The 15411-nt window shown below is 38.2% G+C and overlaps 1 protein-coding gene, 1 long non-coding RNA gene and 1 pseudogene across 2 annotated transcripts; 2 read left to right on the top strand and 1 right to left on the bottom strand.

Annotated features, from left to right (window-relative positions):
- Positions 1 to 2361: 2361 nt before the first annotated feature.
- LOC107629083 (ATP-dependent zinc metalloprotease FTSH 10, mitochondrial-like) lies at positions 2362 to 4823 on the top strand. Its single transcript, XM_016331777.3, has 5 exons — positions 2362 to 2440; positions 2551 to 2776; positions 2942 to 3013; positions 3237 to 3361; positions 4134 to 4823. The coding sequence occupies exons 1-5, from the start codon at positions 2390 to 2392 to the stop codon at positions 4518 to 4520; spliced, it is 861 nt and encodes a 286-aa protein (XP_016187263.2). The 5' UTR covers positions 2362 to 2389; the 3' UTR covers positions 4521 to 4823.
- A 1047-nt stretch (positions 4824 to 5870) lies between these two features.
- Positions 5871 to 6833, bottom strand: LOC107620122 (subtilisin-like protease SBT2.6 pseudogene; annotated as a pseudogene).
- Positions 6834 to 12803: 5970 nt separating this feature from the next.
- Positions 12804 to 15223, top strand: LOC148569686 (uncharacterized). Its single transcript, XR_015907338.1, has 3 exons — positions 12804 to 13775; positions 13892 to 13996; positions 14742 to 15223. It is a non-coding gene; the product is annotated as an uncharacterized LOC148569686 (long non-coding RNA).
- The last annotated feature ends 188 nt before the right edge of the window (positions 15224 to 15411 follow it).

The following is a 15411-nucleotide window of genomic DNA, read 5'->3' as shown; positions in this document are numbered from 1 at the left end:
TAAAAATTCAGTGAAGCTATAGAGTCTGAAACTATAGAAAGTGATGGAATTATTAAACTATTAATTAATACATGAACTTATATTCAACTTTTTAACAACTTTTTAATTTTGATAAGCCGCAAACTGTTTTTAAAAGGTTTTTATCTTAGATTCTTTTAAAAACACCTATTTTTTAAAAGTTTCAAATATAAGTACAGTCTTTTTATTTACTAAACTTAAGTAAGATGAAATAGACTAAAGCCCCATAGTTAAGGGTGAGCGCGGATCGGATATGGCTAAAATCTTGATTTAATATGCACTAAAAATATCCGTAATTGTTTAGCTTGGATTGGATCGGATCGGATATCGAATATATCTATAAAATATAAAAATATTTTTTAAAAGCTTATTTTTATTTAAAAAATTCAATAAAATCTTTTTTTTTATTTTTTAAATATTTTTATTTTTAAAATAATATTAAACATTTTTTTAATAATAAAAATAAAATAATACAACATATGATCATTATTTATTAGTTGAAATAAAATATAAAAAGAATATTTTTTTATTTATTTATTTTTGTGATACGTATATATGTGGATACTTATATAAAATCCGCAATTCGATCTTATTAGTGTGCATATCCGCAATTTTCGAATTGAATTCGGATAAATACTTCGGATCCGATCCATGAATGTCCCTACCCATAGTGGTGGTTGACATTCACGACTTTCATCATTTTCGAGATCCAGTTACAGCCACCATATTGATTTCTAGACTTTTTCCGACGTTGAGTCAACGAATGAAATGCTAAACTAGTTCTAACTTGCCACACTAAACATATGACTAAATGATATCTTTTCGTTTTAGCTCTTAAATAAGATAGAAGTAAAGTTTTTTTTGGAGAATGAAGGGAGATATAATAATTTGTACATTATATTAAAACTCTTTTTTATTTTATCTTTTTTATCTTGCTTAAGTGCCAAAACAAAACGATGCTGTTTAGTCTTGTGTTTAACGTGACAAGTAGTCAACTTAATACTTAATTTACTGGACTAAATCCCCATTTTGGTTCATGAGATTCACGCGATTACTCAATTTGGTCCCAAAATTCCAAATTATCTATACTAGTCCTCCAGATTCAAGTTTGGGCATCAATTTGGTCCCTCAACTCTTTCCGGCGATGACTAGCAACTCTTTTCGGCGATGACTAGGCAAACGGAGTGCTGAGATGACACCCTCCCTGCCATGCTGCTGGATGATGAGTAAACGACGTCATTTACCTTTGGCACCCAAATAAGTAAAAGATGTTGTCACTTTGTATATGAAGGGAGTAGAAACGATGGAGACCTAAAATAAAGTCAGAAATGAAGAATAGTGGAGGTAGAGAAGAAAAAGAATACTTTATTTTAGGTCTCCATCGTTTTTACTACCTTCATATACAAAGTGACGACATTTTTGACTTGTTTGGGTGCCAAAGATAAACGACGTCGTTTACTCATCATCAAGCGTGATAGGGAGGGTGTCATCTCAATATTCCATTTGTCTAATCATCGTTGAAAAGAGTCGAGAGACCACATTGATGCCCAAATTTAAATATGGAGGACCAGTATAGGTAATTTTAAATTTTAAAGACTAAAATAAGTAATCACGTAAATCTTAAGGATCAAAATGAAAATTTTGGTTTAATTTATTAATTCAATACTAAAAAAATTTAAAAGTTAATATAGTGTCTAAAATAAAATTTAAAAAAGTTAATATAAATAATTTTAAATTTAAGAAATTAAAATAATAAATATAAAGGATCCTTTGATGATTTAGTGGTAAAATTCAAGCACCTCTGAAAAAATGTTTTTAAACAAAATTAAGGCTGTCAGGTAGTTCATGTTATCTTCGCCTACACCGGTAATAACACTTAAAACACCCTTTGGTCATTCTTTTCAAATCTTTTCGTTCACATCTATTCAAACTCTTCATGACTCTTCATTCTTAGTTCGAATAAAATTTTAGGATAGGATTATTATACTTTTCCTTATACTTCGGTTCTGCTACGTTACCAATAGCATATTTGCTAACTTCTGTTAACTCTTATTTATAATTGTGTTTCATGAAAGTATGTTTGTGGATGTGTCTAATAAAAATATCTTTTTTATAACTGTGTTTAATAGAAGTATTTTTATAGATATATTTTTTGGATGTGTCTCTTTATATATATATTTAAAATATATTAATTATGTCACAAAAAAAATATATTAATTATTAGACACATCCACAAACACACTTTTATAAAACACAATTATAAATAAAAGTTGGTAAAAGTTGGCAGATAATATGTTACTACCCTATCTTTTCGTTGTACTTAAATTAAATTTCAACTTGCGACAGAAGTAGATAGATTCCTTTCAGACAAATGATTTTTTCAAGGATCGGGCGCTCACTTTCGCGCTCTTCTCGCGCCAAAGTAAGAAACCTTCTCCCTTTTTTTTCTTTTTTTTTTTCTTCTTTCGATCCTAGTTCCGTTTGCTCCTCAGAATATAGCGTAAAAGTTCCAACTTTGGATTTGGATTGCAGGATTATTTGCGCGGTGATGTGAAATTGGGAACCCTTCTCGGAACAACGCGAACGAATGTGCATTCAGCAGGAACGGAATTGGGATTAGGGTTTTTCAGGGGATATGTTGCTCATGATAGAGCTCGTGGAAACGGAATCCTTTCCAGTTTGCCTGATTTTAAGTGTGTCGCGGCGAACCGTAACATTCATTACCGGTTGTTTTTCAGCGAAGGACCTAAGAAGAAGAGTAAGTTAGGGCTTTTGCTGTGCCATTTGTGTACTGTGTGCGTCTGTATTGGTAGTGGAAATGGAATTGATTCTGTTGTTGCTTTTATCTGCTGAACTGAGCTGATTGCTTATGGATTCAGTTTTGCAATTTTCTGATTGATGATTCTTGTTGTTTTCTTGGCAGATTATGAGAAGTTCTATCCCAATGAGAAGAAGGAAATTCCAAAGGGGGAGGATAAAAAGCATGAGTCTAAAGGTAAGAAAAAAAAAGAGGACATTTTGTGTGAGGTTGATCATCGTAAATTGTGTGATTGGTGCACTAATATCAACTAATAATAGGTTAACAGTTGCTTAACTTTTGTGTAGTTCTTATAGACTTGTAGATGCTCTTTTAATTTTCCTTTATTCTTCTTGGGTTTGGCGTATCCTTTACGTGCTATAACTTTTGTAATGTGTACATTTGCTCCTTCTAATTTCAGAAGAGTCAGAGACATACACAGATGAGCATGGAAATGTTTACAAGTTTCCCTTTAAGCAAATTTTCATCTCTTCTTTGGTGATGACGCTAGTTGTTAAATTGTTTGATCGTTGTGAAGCGCAGCAGGTAAGCATAGCTTTGAGCATATTACCAGTTCCTGTTGCTTGGTTTGAATTTGTTGGATCAGTGAAATTGGGTTGAGTTGAGAACTTGAGATATACAAATACCTTCTTTTCATTTGATGAAAGCAGTGATTTCAAATGCAGAAAAAGTTCACTATGTATTGCCCAGATAACTGACACATTTTGCCGCTATTGTCTTCATCTTTCAATGTATTATACATGGAAATAGCAGAGCTCATGAAAACTGGTGCTATGTTATATCATGCATCACACTACTTTGTATGCTGAATTCTTTTGATGCTACATCAGTATCTTTTCTGAGACCTGCATCCAATGTATCATTAGGAGTCCTCCATAATTCCTTGTCTTCTCCTTAGTCCTTATCCTCATTTGCATGCGTGTACCAATGGAGGTTTTATTTTCAGGGACCCTTATATGAAGCTCATTTAATTGATTTACCTTTACTGATTTTACTAGGTGAATTTTTCTATGGCTAAAGTTATTCATATTGGAAAAATGGTGTATCTGCTAGATGAGCTCTATGCTGCTGTCACTGACAGCTTGCTTGTATTGAAGCTCCATTAATAATTTTAAATACTGTTAATTTCAAGAATTTGGTTGTTGCAAGTCTTACATCTTGCTTGAGCTGTGAACTGGTTGCTATAATAAGGATGACTTTGCATGATTTCTAATTTTGTGACTGATTTTGTTAGTTTCTTTTGTTTCGTCATATGATTTCGTGCTGCTGACATCAAGAACAATTGGATTATGTGCAGATTAACTTTCAGGAGTTTAAAAAGGAGCTTTTGGAGCCAGGTTTAGTAGACCATATTGTTGTGTCAATAAATAAGTCAATTGCCAAAATATACGTGAGGAATACTCCTCTTAACCAAACAGACGGTGAAGCTGTCGAAGGAACCCTCCCCGCAAATGGAACTGGTGGGCAATATAAATTTTATTTCAATATTGGAAGTGTGAAATCTTTTGAGAAGAATTTAGAAGCAGCGCAAGAAGCACTAGGCCTTGACCCCCATGATTATGTTCCTGTTACATATTCTTTTGAAGTGGATTGGGATCAGGAGTTTATGAGGTATGCTCCAACAATGATTGCTTTGCTTTCGGGATCCCTCTTGTTCTTGTATATGGTGATAAGGAGATTTTAAGGTGGACTTGGTGAGTTGGTGTTGGTGGCGACAGTGGTCATAAGGGTGCTCGTGAAATACTTAACATAGGGAAAGCCTATATTACTAAAGTTGACAAGAAAGCAAAAACTAAGGTTAATTGCTTTATTCTTCATCTTATAGAAGATGGCCATTTTTCTGAATCATTTTTTAACAGCATGTTTCCAGTTGCTCTCATTGCCTTGCCATTTTTGTTATTTATTCAAGGGAGATGTAGTTGTGCATAACACAGCGCAGATACAAATTTCTTTTTTTCTATTCATATATTTACAGTTCTTCCTTAAAGATGTTTCTGGTTGTGATGAGGCAAGGCAAGAAATTATGGAGTCCGTCCACTTCCTTGAGAACCCAAAGAAATATGAACAACTAGGGGTGTAAATTCCCAAGGGTGCTCCCCTGGTTGGTCCTCCTGGCACAGGAAAAACCCTTTTAGCAAAAGCAATAACAGGGGAGTCTGGTGTCCATTTCTTTCAATGTCTGGTTCATATTTTATGGAAATTTTTGTTGGTGTTGGACCATCTAGGGTAAGAAACTTGTTTCTGGAAGCAAGGCAGTGTGCACCCACTTTATATTTATTGACGAGATTGATGCAATTGATGAACGCAAATGATGAACACAGATCGGCAAAAGTACATTAAATCAGTCATTGGTGGAGATGGATGGTTTTGGAACCACTGCTGGGGTTGTTGTACTTGCAGGAACAAATAGATCTGATATCTTGGACAAAGTTCTAAACCCAAACATCTATTGAATACTATATATGAAATAAGAAAGGAAAGCAGTAAATAAATAAATAACAATTATGCCCAAGTCTTCGGTCAAAATTACTTGTTTTTTTTTTTTTTTTTTTTTTTTTTTTGGGCAAGGTCGAGGCCAACATGCAGGCCCAAACCAAAACAAACCAGATTCCCAAGGCAGATCCATAGACCTATACCCGACCCAGCGTTGGAAGAGGTCTCCTTCCCCACTTTGCAGCTGAAGTTTCAAACTCATTACCAAACTCAATGGCCACAGCCAAGGCATGTTACACAGAGCAGAGATCCGCCATTGCAGCAAGCTTCCATTGACAACTTCTTCCAGAATGAGGGAAAGAGACAATCGGAAGAATCCTCAACAGACTAGATCTGAGCAATACTCCAGTCACCTAACCCTCAGTCATCTACCCGATCCAAGCGTCAGCTGAAACATGGCCCCAAGGAGCATAAGCCAATATTCTTGTTTGATGAAACTGAATGCATGCATCTAGTTGTTCATGACTACTCTCCCCTCTTAGCCGGTTCCCTGTCTGTGGTTTTCGCATCCAGCCTCCTGGCACATCCCTTAGCAGCCGCATCAACATCTCCTCAAAACACCCTCCGGACTAGCAGAAGGCATGGTAAGCAAGAGGGAGAGAAACAAGGGTGTGTGAGTGTAGATTCTTATCTGATGAACATGAATGCCTGGTGTTGTGCACAAAAAGCCTAGATAAACCTCATATCCTGCATCAAAGATCAGCCCAGGGTCCAATGCAAGTCTTGGATCAACATGTCCACTTCCATAAACAAATGGAGTAGCTTGACAAGCTTTGTAGTTCCTGCTTCAGAAGGTTGTTGAGCTAGAAGAGGATTCCCTGCTCTATCTAATGTCAATGTTGTCGTCATCAAGGCTGATTTAATGGCAGCAGGGCTCTAATGTGGATGCTTCTGCTTTATGAGAGCAGCAATGCCAGCTATATGCGGCGCAGGCAAACTAGTTCCAGATATCATGGCAAATCCCTCACCAACATAATTTGGCCTATCGATACCATTTGGACTCCAAGCAGCCCAAATCAACGAACCAGGAGCTAATATATCTGGTTTGAGGAGATCTGCCTCTTGGAAGCTGAAGCCCTTTACATTTGACCCTCAAACCATCTCCAATTTTACCTTTTCCTGTGAAACTCTGGACTCGTCCGGTCCAATCTCTTGGTGTAGAAATATTATGATGATCAACAAGTTCCTTCGAGTTTCTGACATCTACGATAACAATCCCAGGAAGACCAACAGGAACTGGGTCAAATCATGTTTCTAGGGAAAACGTTTTCAACACAAAGAACAAATCCAACTGCGCCAGGGCCTTTGCTGTTTCTGAGACTTTCTTTATTGATGCTGAACCAGAAATGAAGTTGAAAGAGTATCCACAGAGAAGAACTTTGCCCTCTATCAGTCTCTTGTTCAGAAGTTCTGGTCTCTGGCAATCTATGGGGATGGACTTCATCACTGAAGAACCTAGCAGCACATCATTTGCAGCACCCAAGGTACCAAAATGCATATCCATAATGCCTCCAAACTTTCAATCTGCAATCTAATTAATTCCCTGCCTGATTTAATTTATACACAGCCAAAAAAGAACAAAAAGGTCATCATACTCATGATCTGTTTGCCAGTTGCAGAGACATATAGTGCTCTTCTGCCAAAATGTTGATGATGATTTGTGGCCTGCACCTGAGCCAATTCTGTTGAAGAGAACCGTCAGCAGTAAGCCTGGCTACTTCATGTGCTAAGCCATTTCCTTCTCTAGGCACCCAGGTAAACCCACAATTTGTGATACTTCGCACTAATTCCAAAATGTCATCCAAAATAACTTGAATTTCTGCAATTGATGCTTTTGATTTTAAAGCTTGTATGAGTATCAAACTGTCAGATTCAAAAATAATTCTATCCAGTTGAAAGTTTTTAGCCATTATTAATGCTTCCCTAACCGCAAATGCTTCCGCAGCTAGAGGTGAGGAAGCTGCAATTCTATGATTTGAAGCTGTGAGAAGGCTTCCAGCATGGTCTCTGAATACTGCCGCTGTTGCTCCTGCAGAGTACACTTCGCGAAAAGCTGCATCCACATTACACTTAATCCATCCTGGCGGAGGCGGTCTCCAGGTGACCCTTCTATCTGTCCTTCTATCATGATTAGAACTTATAGCTGGTTCTTCTACAACATCTGCAAAATCAATTTCCATTTGTTTAGCATTTTGAATTACTAGTAAAGGACTAGGTTTAGACCTGTGATGCACTGCCTGATTTCGTGCTTTCCAAACCTCCCATACCAAAAAACCAACTCTGCTGCTACACAGCTCATAATCAGTTCCTGTGCCAATCTTCATACTTTTAAAAAAATCCATTATCCATTTCCCAAAAGATGATACAGTATAGGCCGTAGGACAGCACTGGATTTGAGCTCCGAACCACGCAGCCCTTGTCCAAGGGCAGAGTAGAAGCGCATGCTCAGTGGACTCTGGTTCCTGCAAACAAATAGGACAGGTAGGAGTGTTAGAGATTTTCTTATTATAAAGATTTTGGAACACTGGCAAAATGTTATGCGAGGCCCGCCATAGAAAGGTTCTGATCTTTTGAGGCACTTTTAATTTCCAAATGTCTCTCCATAAATCCTTAAAGTCATCACTGGTTGATGGGCTAATGCTATTAGCAAGATACTGTTCTTTCCTGGCAGCATGGTAACCTGTTTTGATAGTATACTTGCCATCTGGTTTAAAAGGCCAACTAAGCTTGTCTTCTCTGCCAATAACACTCACCGGAGTTCTAATGATCTTCCCAACAGTATCTCCATCAAAATGTTTCCTTAATTCACTCATATTCCACCCCTGTCCTTCACTAATCAGCTCCTTTACAAATGTGACATCATCATTCATAACAACAGGACTGTTCGTCATGTTCAATATCCAATTGTCATCTAAAATTCGCACTCTTTCTCCATTTCCAACCAACCATCTCCCATTTCTCAAAAGGAAATCCTTACCATGCACAATACTTTTCCAGATCCAAGATGCTCCCCTTCCCGCCTTAGTTACTTTAAAATCCTCATTTGGGAAATAAACAGCCTTAAGCACCTGAACCCATACCGCATTAGGGCATTCAAAAACTCTCCATGCTTGTTTTGCCAAGTGTGCTAAATTTTGACTATAAAAATCTTTAAAACCAATTCCTCCATCCCTTTTGCTAGCACAAATTTTATCCCAACTTCTCCAATGGATACCCCTATCCTTACCAGTAGAGGCCCACCAAAATTTAGCCACTTTTTGACAAAGGCGATGACAAAAACTTTTAGGAAAGAGGACGACATTCATAGCATAGGCAGGTATCGCTTGAATAACCGATTTGATGAGAACCTCCCTCCCAGACTGAGAAAGCAGTTTTTCTCTCCAACCGCAAAGCTTATCAGTCACTCGCTCCTCAATCCACCTCAGAGCTTTATTCTTAGATCTGCCCACTGGGCTGGAAGACCCAGGTACTTGCCTGGTTGATCCCAAGCCGGCAACCCTAAGATCTCTTCTATTTCTACTCTATTTCTGATCGGAACCTGGTTGCCAAACGTGATACCAGACTTGTCAACATTTATTCGCTGCCCCGAGGCTTCTGTATACATATTTAAAATAGTAATGAGCTGATAAACTTCCTCCTCACTAGCTTTCGAGAAGATAATGCAATCATCCGCAAAGAGGAGATGAGAAATGGCTGGAGCAGTGGGAGCAATTTTGACACCAGAGATTCTACCCTCTTCTTTGGCCTTGTCCATGAGAATAGTAAAAACTTCAGCTGCTATGATAAACAGGTATGGCGAAAGGGGGTCTCCCTGCCTTAGTCCCCTCTGCGGCATAAACCTCCTCGACAAAACACCATTGATCTTAATTTTATAAGAAACCTGCGAGACACACATCATAATCAACTTGACCCAGTGCGGATTAAACCCAAAAGCATTCAGAGTTGCTTCTAGGAACGACCATTCAACCCTGTCATAGGCTTTATTCATATCAATCTTAACAGCTAAATTCCTGGAAGCAAACTGCCCTTTTGTATTTAAAGCATGAAACATTTCCTGCACTATCACCATGTTATCCTGAATGAGACGTCCCCCCACAAACGCACTCTGGATAGGTGAAACAATCGCATCAATAACTCTTCTAAGCCTAATAACCAACACTTTAGAAATGATCTTATATATGAAGTTGCAACAGCTGATTGGTCGAAGCTGATTAAGAGATTCTGGAAAATTGGTCTTAGGGACCAAGACTATAATAGTATCTCCAATGCTACTTGGTAGGACCCCTTCCCGAAAAAAGACCTTAACAACTTCACAAACCTCCTTCTGAAGAATTGCCCAATGCTTCTGGAAAAAAAGGCCATTTAATCCATCTGGACCAGGTGCCTTAAGACTTCCAAGGCTGAAAGTAGCTTCTTTAATTTCCTGATCAGAAACCTCCTTCAAAAGCTCTCGATTCATATCTTCAGTAACTCTAATAGGGATCTTGCTAATGCATTCAGACATAACAAGGTTGCCGGAAGCTTTAAACAGATTCTGAAAATGAAGAACAGCCAACTTTAGTATCTGATCCTCACCACACACCCATTCTCCACTAGTATCCTTTAACCTCACAATTCTATTCCTGTCCCTTCGTTGGATGGTAGAAGCATGGAAAAAAGCAGTATTCTTGTCGCCAAACTTCAGCCATTTCACTCTAGATCTCTGACCCCAATACTTTTCCTCCTGTTTCCATAACCTAATAATATCCATTTTCAAATTACTAATTTCCTGCTGCTGAGTATCCGAGTAATCTCTTTCCTCTGCTAGCTTAAGGCGATGCATTTGCTTTTGTATTTCAACATCGGCCCTCTTAAAGTTAGCCTTGCTCCATTTGACCAATTCCTGCTTACAACTATTCATCCTTCGAGACAAATTGGTCCAATGATCAACCGAGCTATTACAAACACTATTCCATCCTTTCCTGATGATATTACCACAGTCAGCATGATCAGCCCAAAAAGCCTCAAATTTGAAGCATCTGGTCCTTATTCCCCTGGGTGTAACATTGAGGACTAAAGGCCTATGGTCAGAACTAATAGCTGGTAAAGCTGAAAGGGTGGCATGTTGGAAAGCTTCTCTCCATTCCCAATTAGCAAGTACTCTATCTATCCTTTCCTTAGTGACAAAACCATTCCTTGGATTGCTAAACCATGTGTATTTAGTACCTTGTAACTCTAAGTCCATTAGAGCATTCTTATCAATAAAGCACCTGAAAGTGTCAATCTGACTAGTCGGCTTTGGATGCAACCCCACTTTCTCATGCTGCGCAATAACATCATTAAAGTCGCCAATAAAAGCCCTCGGCACATGCAAATTATTATCTACACAAGTTAACTCATTCCATAACTCCTTCCTTCTCTTAAAATCAGGATGGCCATAGACAAAAATTCCTTCCCAAACATTATCATTAACAGTGCTTATCTGGGCCTTAATAAAGTTATCACACCAAGCATAAACATCAATATTTATATTACTTTTCCAAAAAAGACAGAGCCCTCCGGACAACCCCCGGGACTCAACACAAAACATATTATCAAAACCTAAGTTTCTCCTAGTCCTAGCACAACTAAGATTACTAGCTTTAGTCTCCATAAGAAACAAAACGGACGGCCTAAGATATTTACAAATACTTCTTAATTCAGACACTGTCGATGGGGCCGCCATACCACGACAGTTCCAGCTAACAACAATCATGGCTGCTGGTGGGGCGTGATAAGGCCCGCCTCCTCAGCCATGACTGATCCAGGAACATATTTGAACTTCTTACCTGATTCTTCCATTCTTAGGTGTTCATCATCCTCAAACTTGTCAACAAAGACTGCGAGGTTGCTTGTATCCCTAGACCTTTTAGAGTTCAGATTCAGCCTCAGATCAAACGCCAGTTCCAACACAGGTTGACTATCATTCCTCTGCTCCGACCCAGCAGCAATCTTCTCCTCCTTATGATGCTGCTCCTCAGCTAGTTCGACGTAATACTCCTCTCCATTATCCATTCGCTGTATCATGGTTCTACCAGCAGCAGTAACAATTCTCTTCATTTTTGGTTTGTCCCTGTAGCTCCACACCTGTCCTGCATCATGCCTAACTATTCGTGTCTCCAACCCAGAGTGCTTGTTAATTTCTGCGTCACCATGATGCTTAGCTTGGGTCTGTTTTTTACCAAAGAGCTTCTCCAATTCTTCCCCAATTGTTAGCTTTCTGGAGTTCCCACAGACATCATCCTCTGTTTGTTGGCGCTGAATACAATCCTCCATCTGCTTGGGCTCATCCAAACGACCCTCATTCAGCCTTGTTCTGTTACCAAAAGGTTGGCACTTCTCATTCCCCCCAACCTCAAGATGCTCCTGACACGCCATATAAGACGTGGCATTGGGCCTAAATGCACAGCTACCTTCACCTGTCTCTTGAAGCTTGTCATAACCTTCCCTGATGTCAGTTCTAGTGTTTGCAAACTTGTCCCCACTTCTCAGAGCTTCCCCTGCTTCACCATGCAGCCTAGATCCGTGGCTTTCCTTTCCTAACGCCATCTGATGGACAGAATTTGCATAACGAGTTCGCAGAGGCTCTGTTTGTAATCCCCTGCCCGTACAACTCTCTTCAGTCAAATGCTCCTTCATATGCTCCATTTTGGCGCACTCCCCCTCACAAACTTGTTTAGCCTCAGTCCATTCCCTGTTCATTTCCTTCTCATCCTGCTCTTTCCCCTTGGCTGAGATGGCCCTGGCACGATTAACTCCCAAACCCAGCCCATACCTAGGTTGCATATGGTCCCAGCTAGCCACTGCCATTGGGCTGCTACATTCCTTCTTGGTATGACCTAGGACTCCACAATTCAGACAATAACTATCTTGTATCCTCTCATACTTGAAGTCCACCCAAATAGTTTGATGATTCTGTGTTGCTAACCAAAAACCCGTTGGCAAAGGCCTGGTAATGTTCATAGTTACCCTCACCCTCAAAAACGTTCTCTGTAGTGTATCATTTAATCTGGGATTTTCTGCTTCCATCACAGTTCCTAATTTCTTACCAATAATTTCTGCTGTTTTCCTTGTTATATAGTTGAGTGGAAGTCCATGTATTTGTACCCATAATTCCATATACCTGTGATCCACATCATACAGTGACTCACGTCCGTTCCATATCTGCAGATTAAGAAGATGTCCACGAATGCTCCAGGGCCCTCCGTTCCTTATTTGGATCCCTTTCCGCACGTCCTTAAAGCTGATGAGCAATTTGTTCCTGCCAACATCAGAAATGGCAACTCCTTCTGGATGGCCCCAGATACCCAGAAGAGCTGCTCTACAGGTATTGAAACTAACTTCTCTGTCTGATAGAATCTTTCCTACCAAGTTAAGATTTTCTGCATCAAAACTGTCATCCTCAACAGGATTTATGGAAATAACTTTGCCTTCGATAGATTGCTCCTCTTGGCAGGCCATATGTACTATTGTGCAAAAGAAAAAGAAGCTATGCAGAAAAAGGTGAGAAGTATGCACAAAGAGGTGAGTAACAAACAGGTAAGCACGAAGCTATTAATCCAAGGAAACACTCCATATGAGAGAAGAGATCTCCATGAGAGAGAAAAGGCGGTTCTGTCAACCGATTAATTTTGTTTGTTTCTCTTTTTTTGTTTCCTTCATTCGGTCAAAATTACTTGTTTATTTTACAATTATGAGTAGAAGAGTATACAATATTAAGGATGGATGAATATGGACAAAGCCCTACTTAGGCCTGGCCCAATTGACCGCCGGATAAGCATTGATAAACCTGATATTAAGGGTGAAAAAGATCAAACTTGACTACGAGCCTTCATTTTATTTACAAAGGCTTGCAGCACTTACACGAGGATTTGCTGGAGCAGACATTGCCAATGTTTGCAATGAAGCTGCTCCGATAGCTGCAAGGAGTGAGAAAGCTCAAGTGAAAATGCAACATTTTGAAGCAGCTATTGATAGGCTCATTTCAGTGTTTAAGAAATATGAAGTGATGAATAGATTGTGTGGAGAATAGCATTCTACTCCAAGTTATATGTGTTGTTCAGTTAAATATATAAATCATATATCTTGTTGCTACAATAGATTGAAAATGCTGGACTTTATAAAAATTGGAACTCTTAACTCGGCCTTTTCCATTTATTGTTAGAGTTTTTCTAATAATATATCTGTTTTTCAACCTGGTGATGAGCACTGGAAAGACGTACTGTATAGCTTTCCATGAATCAGGTCATGTTGTTGCAGGCTGGTTCTTGGAACATGCCGAACCTTTGTTGAAGGTAACTATAGTTCCTCGTGGCACAGCAGTTCTTGGGTTTGCACAGTATGTTCCAAATGAGAACTTTCTCAGGACAACAGGAGCAGCTTTTTTATATTTACTTGTATGACACTTGGTGGTCGAGCTGCTGAGCAGGTATATATGTGCACTGGTCTTTTCTCATCACCTTTGTGTTTCTTCTCCATGTTATTCTTTGCTGTAATTCTGGGAGAGAGGCCATTCAAGCCTGCTGAACTCACCAATTATGATAGGTTCAAGCAAGGTTTTCAAGAGGATGAGAAGAAGGTTGTAGCGCCAAGCACAGTAAAGAACCCTGAGGAGTGAGGACAGTGGTGGTTCTTCACCTAGAGACCCAGGTTGTTCCCACATAGTTGAACTAGTTTTTGTCTGTTATTCCTGATATAACTGCAGCTCTGCAGCATGGAAAAATAATTCGTCCCTGAGTTGTCTTAAATGGTGTAGACTGATTTAGCAATCCATTACAAGTTGAGTAGCAGTGTTACTAGTGTTAATCCTAAGGGCCAAATCCTAAGAACTCAAGTAACACACCTATGCAAGAGAAATATTTCCTATGACGCCTTTTCTAAGATAAAAGGATACTTTTACTGCGGAACTATAAATTAACGTGGATTGAAACCAATAAATTCATTAACAAAAGAGAAGAATAAGATCGATACTCTAATAAATATAAGAGTTTATCTATGCCATGTTTATAAATTAAAAAAATTTCCATTAAAAATATAAAAAAATTTAATTTTTAATACATTTATTTTGTATTTATTAAACAAAAATATTTAAAATTTTTGCTAATGATAAATTTATCATGTATTTTTAGAGTACATGTTAGTTAAATCCTAAATATAATTATACTCACATCCAAATCTTTTTATAAATTAAGTCCAACTAAGTCAAACAATAAAACTTTGAATAATGCTAGCATAATTATTTTTTGTTATGTTAGACTAACTTTGTTGGACTTGGTTAACAAAAGACTTGGATGTGTAGCATTATTCGGTTAATAGGTTGTTATATGTATAATAAAAATTTAAATTTTCAATACTTATTTAAACAAATGATGAACTGGTTCTTGTATCATAGCAGAAAGCATTCGTTCAAGTTCTTTTCGGGACTTTGGTGGATATGGCGAGCAAGGAATAATAACATCTTTAATCCTCATGAAACTTGGCCTCCGAAAAAAGTGATTTGTCTGGCATTAACTTCAGAAAATGAGTTTAGGAATATTTTTTAATTACAACATATGTCCCTTCCTTCTACTCTAAATAGTTTTTGGAATCCCCCATCCATTGGTACTTTTAAGATTAATTGTGATGCTAGTTATCTTGGTTCGGGTGATAGTGTTGGTTTTGTTTGTGTTATTAGAGATTGTAATGAGAGTTGGCAAACGAGGTGTTTGGGAATGATTGAGAGTAATAATATTCTTCAAGGAGAATTGTTTGCTATTTGGAGAGGATATTTTTTAGCTTGGGATATGGGTCAGAGTCAATGAGATGTTATTTGTAAGACGGATTGTGTGGAAGTGTTTAATTTTGTTACTAATCACTAAGATGGTTTTTGATTTATTGATCCATTAGTGTTCAAAATAAAAAATATCATGCATTAGAATTTGTGTGTTAACTTTCATTTGATTATGAAAGATGCAAACACGGTGATAAATACTATGGCAAAAATAGCGATGAAGTTACAACTTTCTCATGTGGAGTTTCCTTCACCTTTGAAGGAGTTTAAAAGTAGTCTTAAATGAGACTATCCT

The sequence above is a fragment of the Arachis ipaensis genome, chromosome B3 (assembly GCF_059453495.1).
Source record: "Arachis ipaensis isolate K30076 ecotype BB chromosome B3, ASM5945349v1, whole genome shotgun sequence".
NCBI lineage: Eukaryota > Viridiplantae > Streptophyta > Magnoliopsida > Fabales > Fabaceae > Arachis > Arachis ipaensis.
The sequence above is the reverse complement of the archived record's forward strand: the minus strand, read 5'-3'. Positions and strand labels throughout refer to the sequence as shown.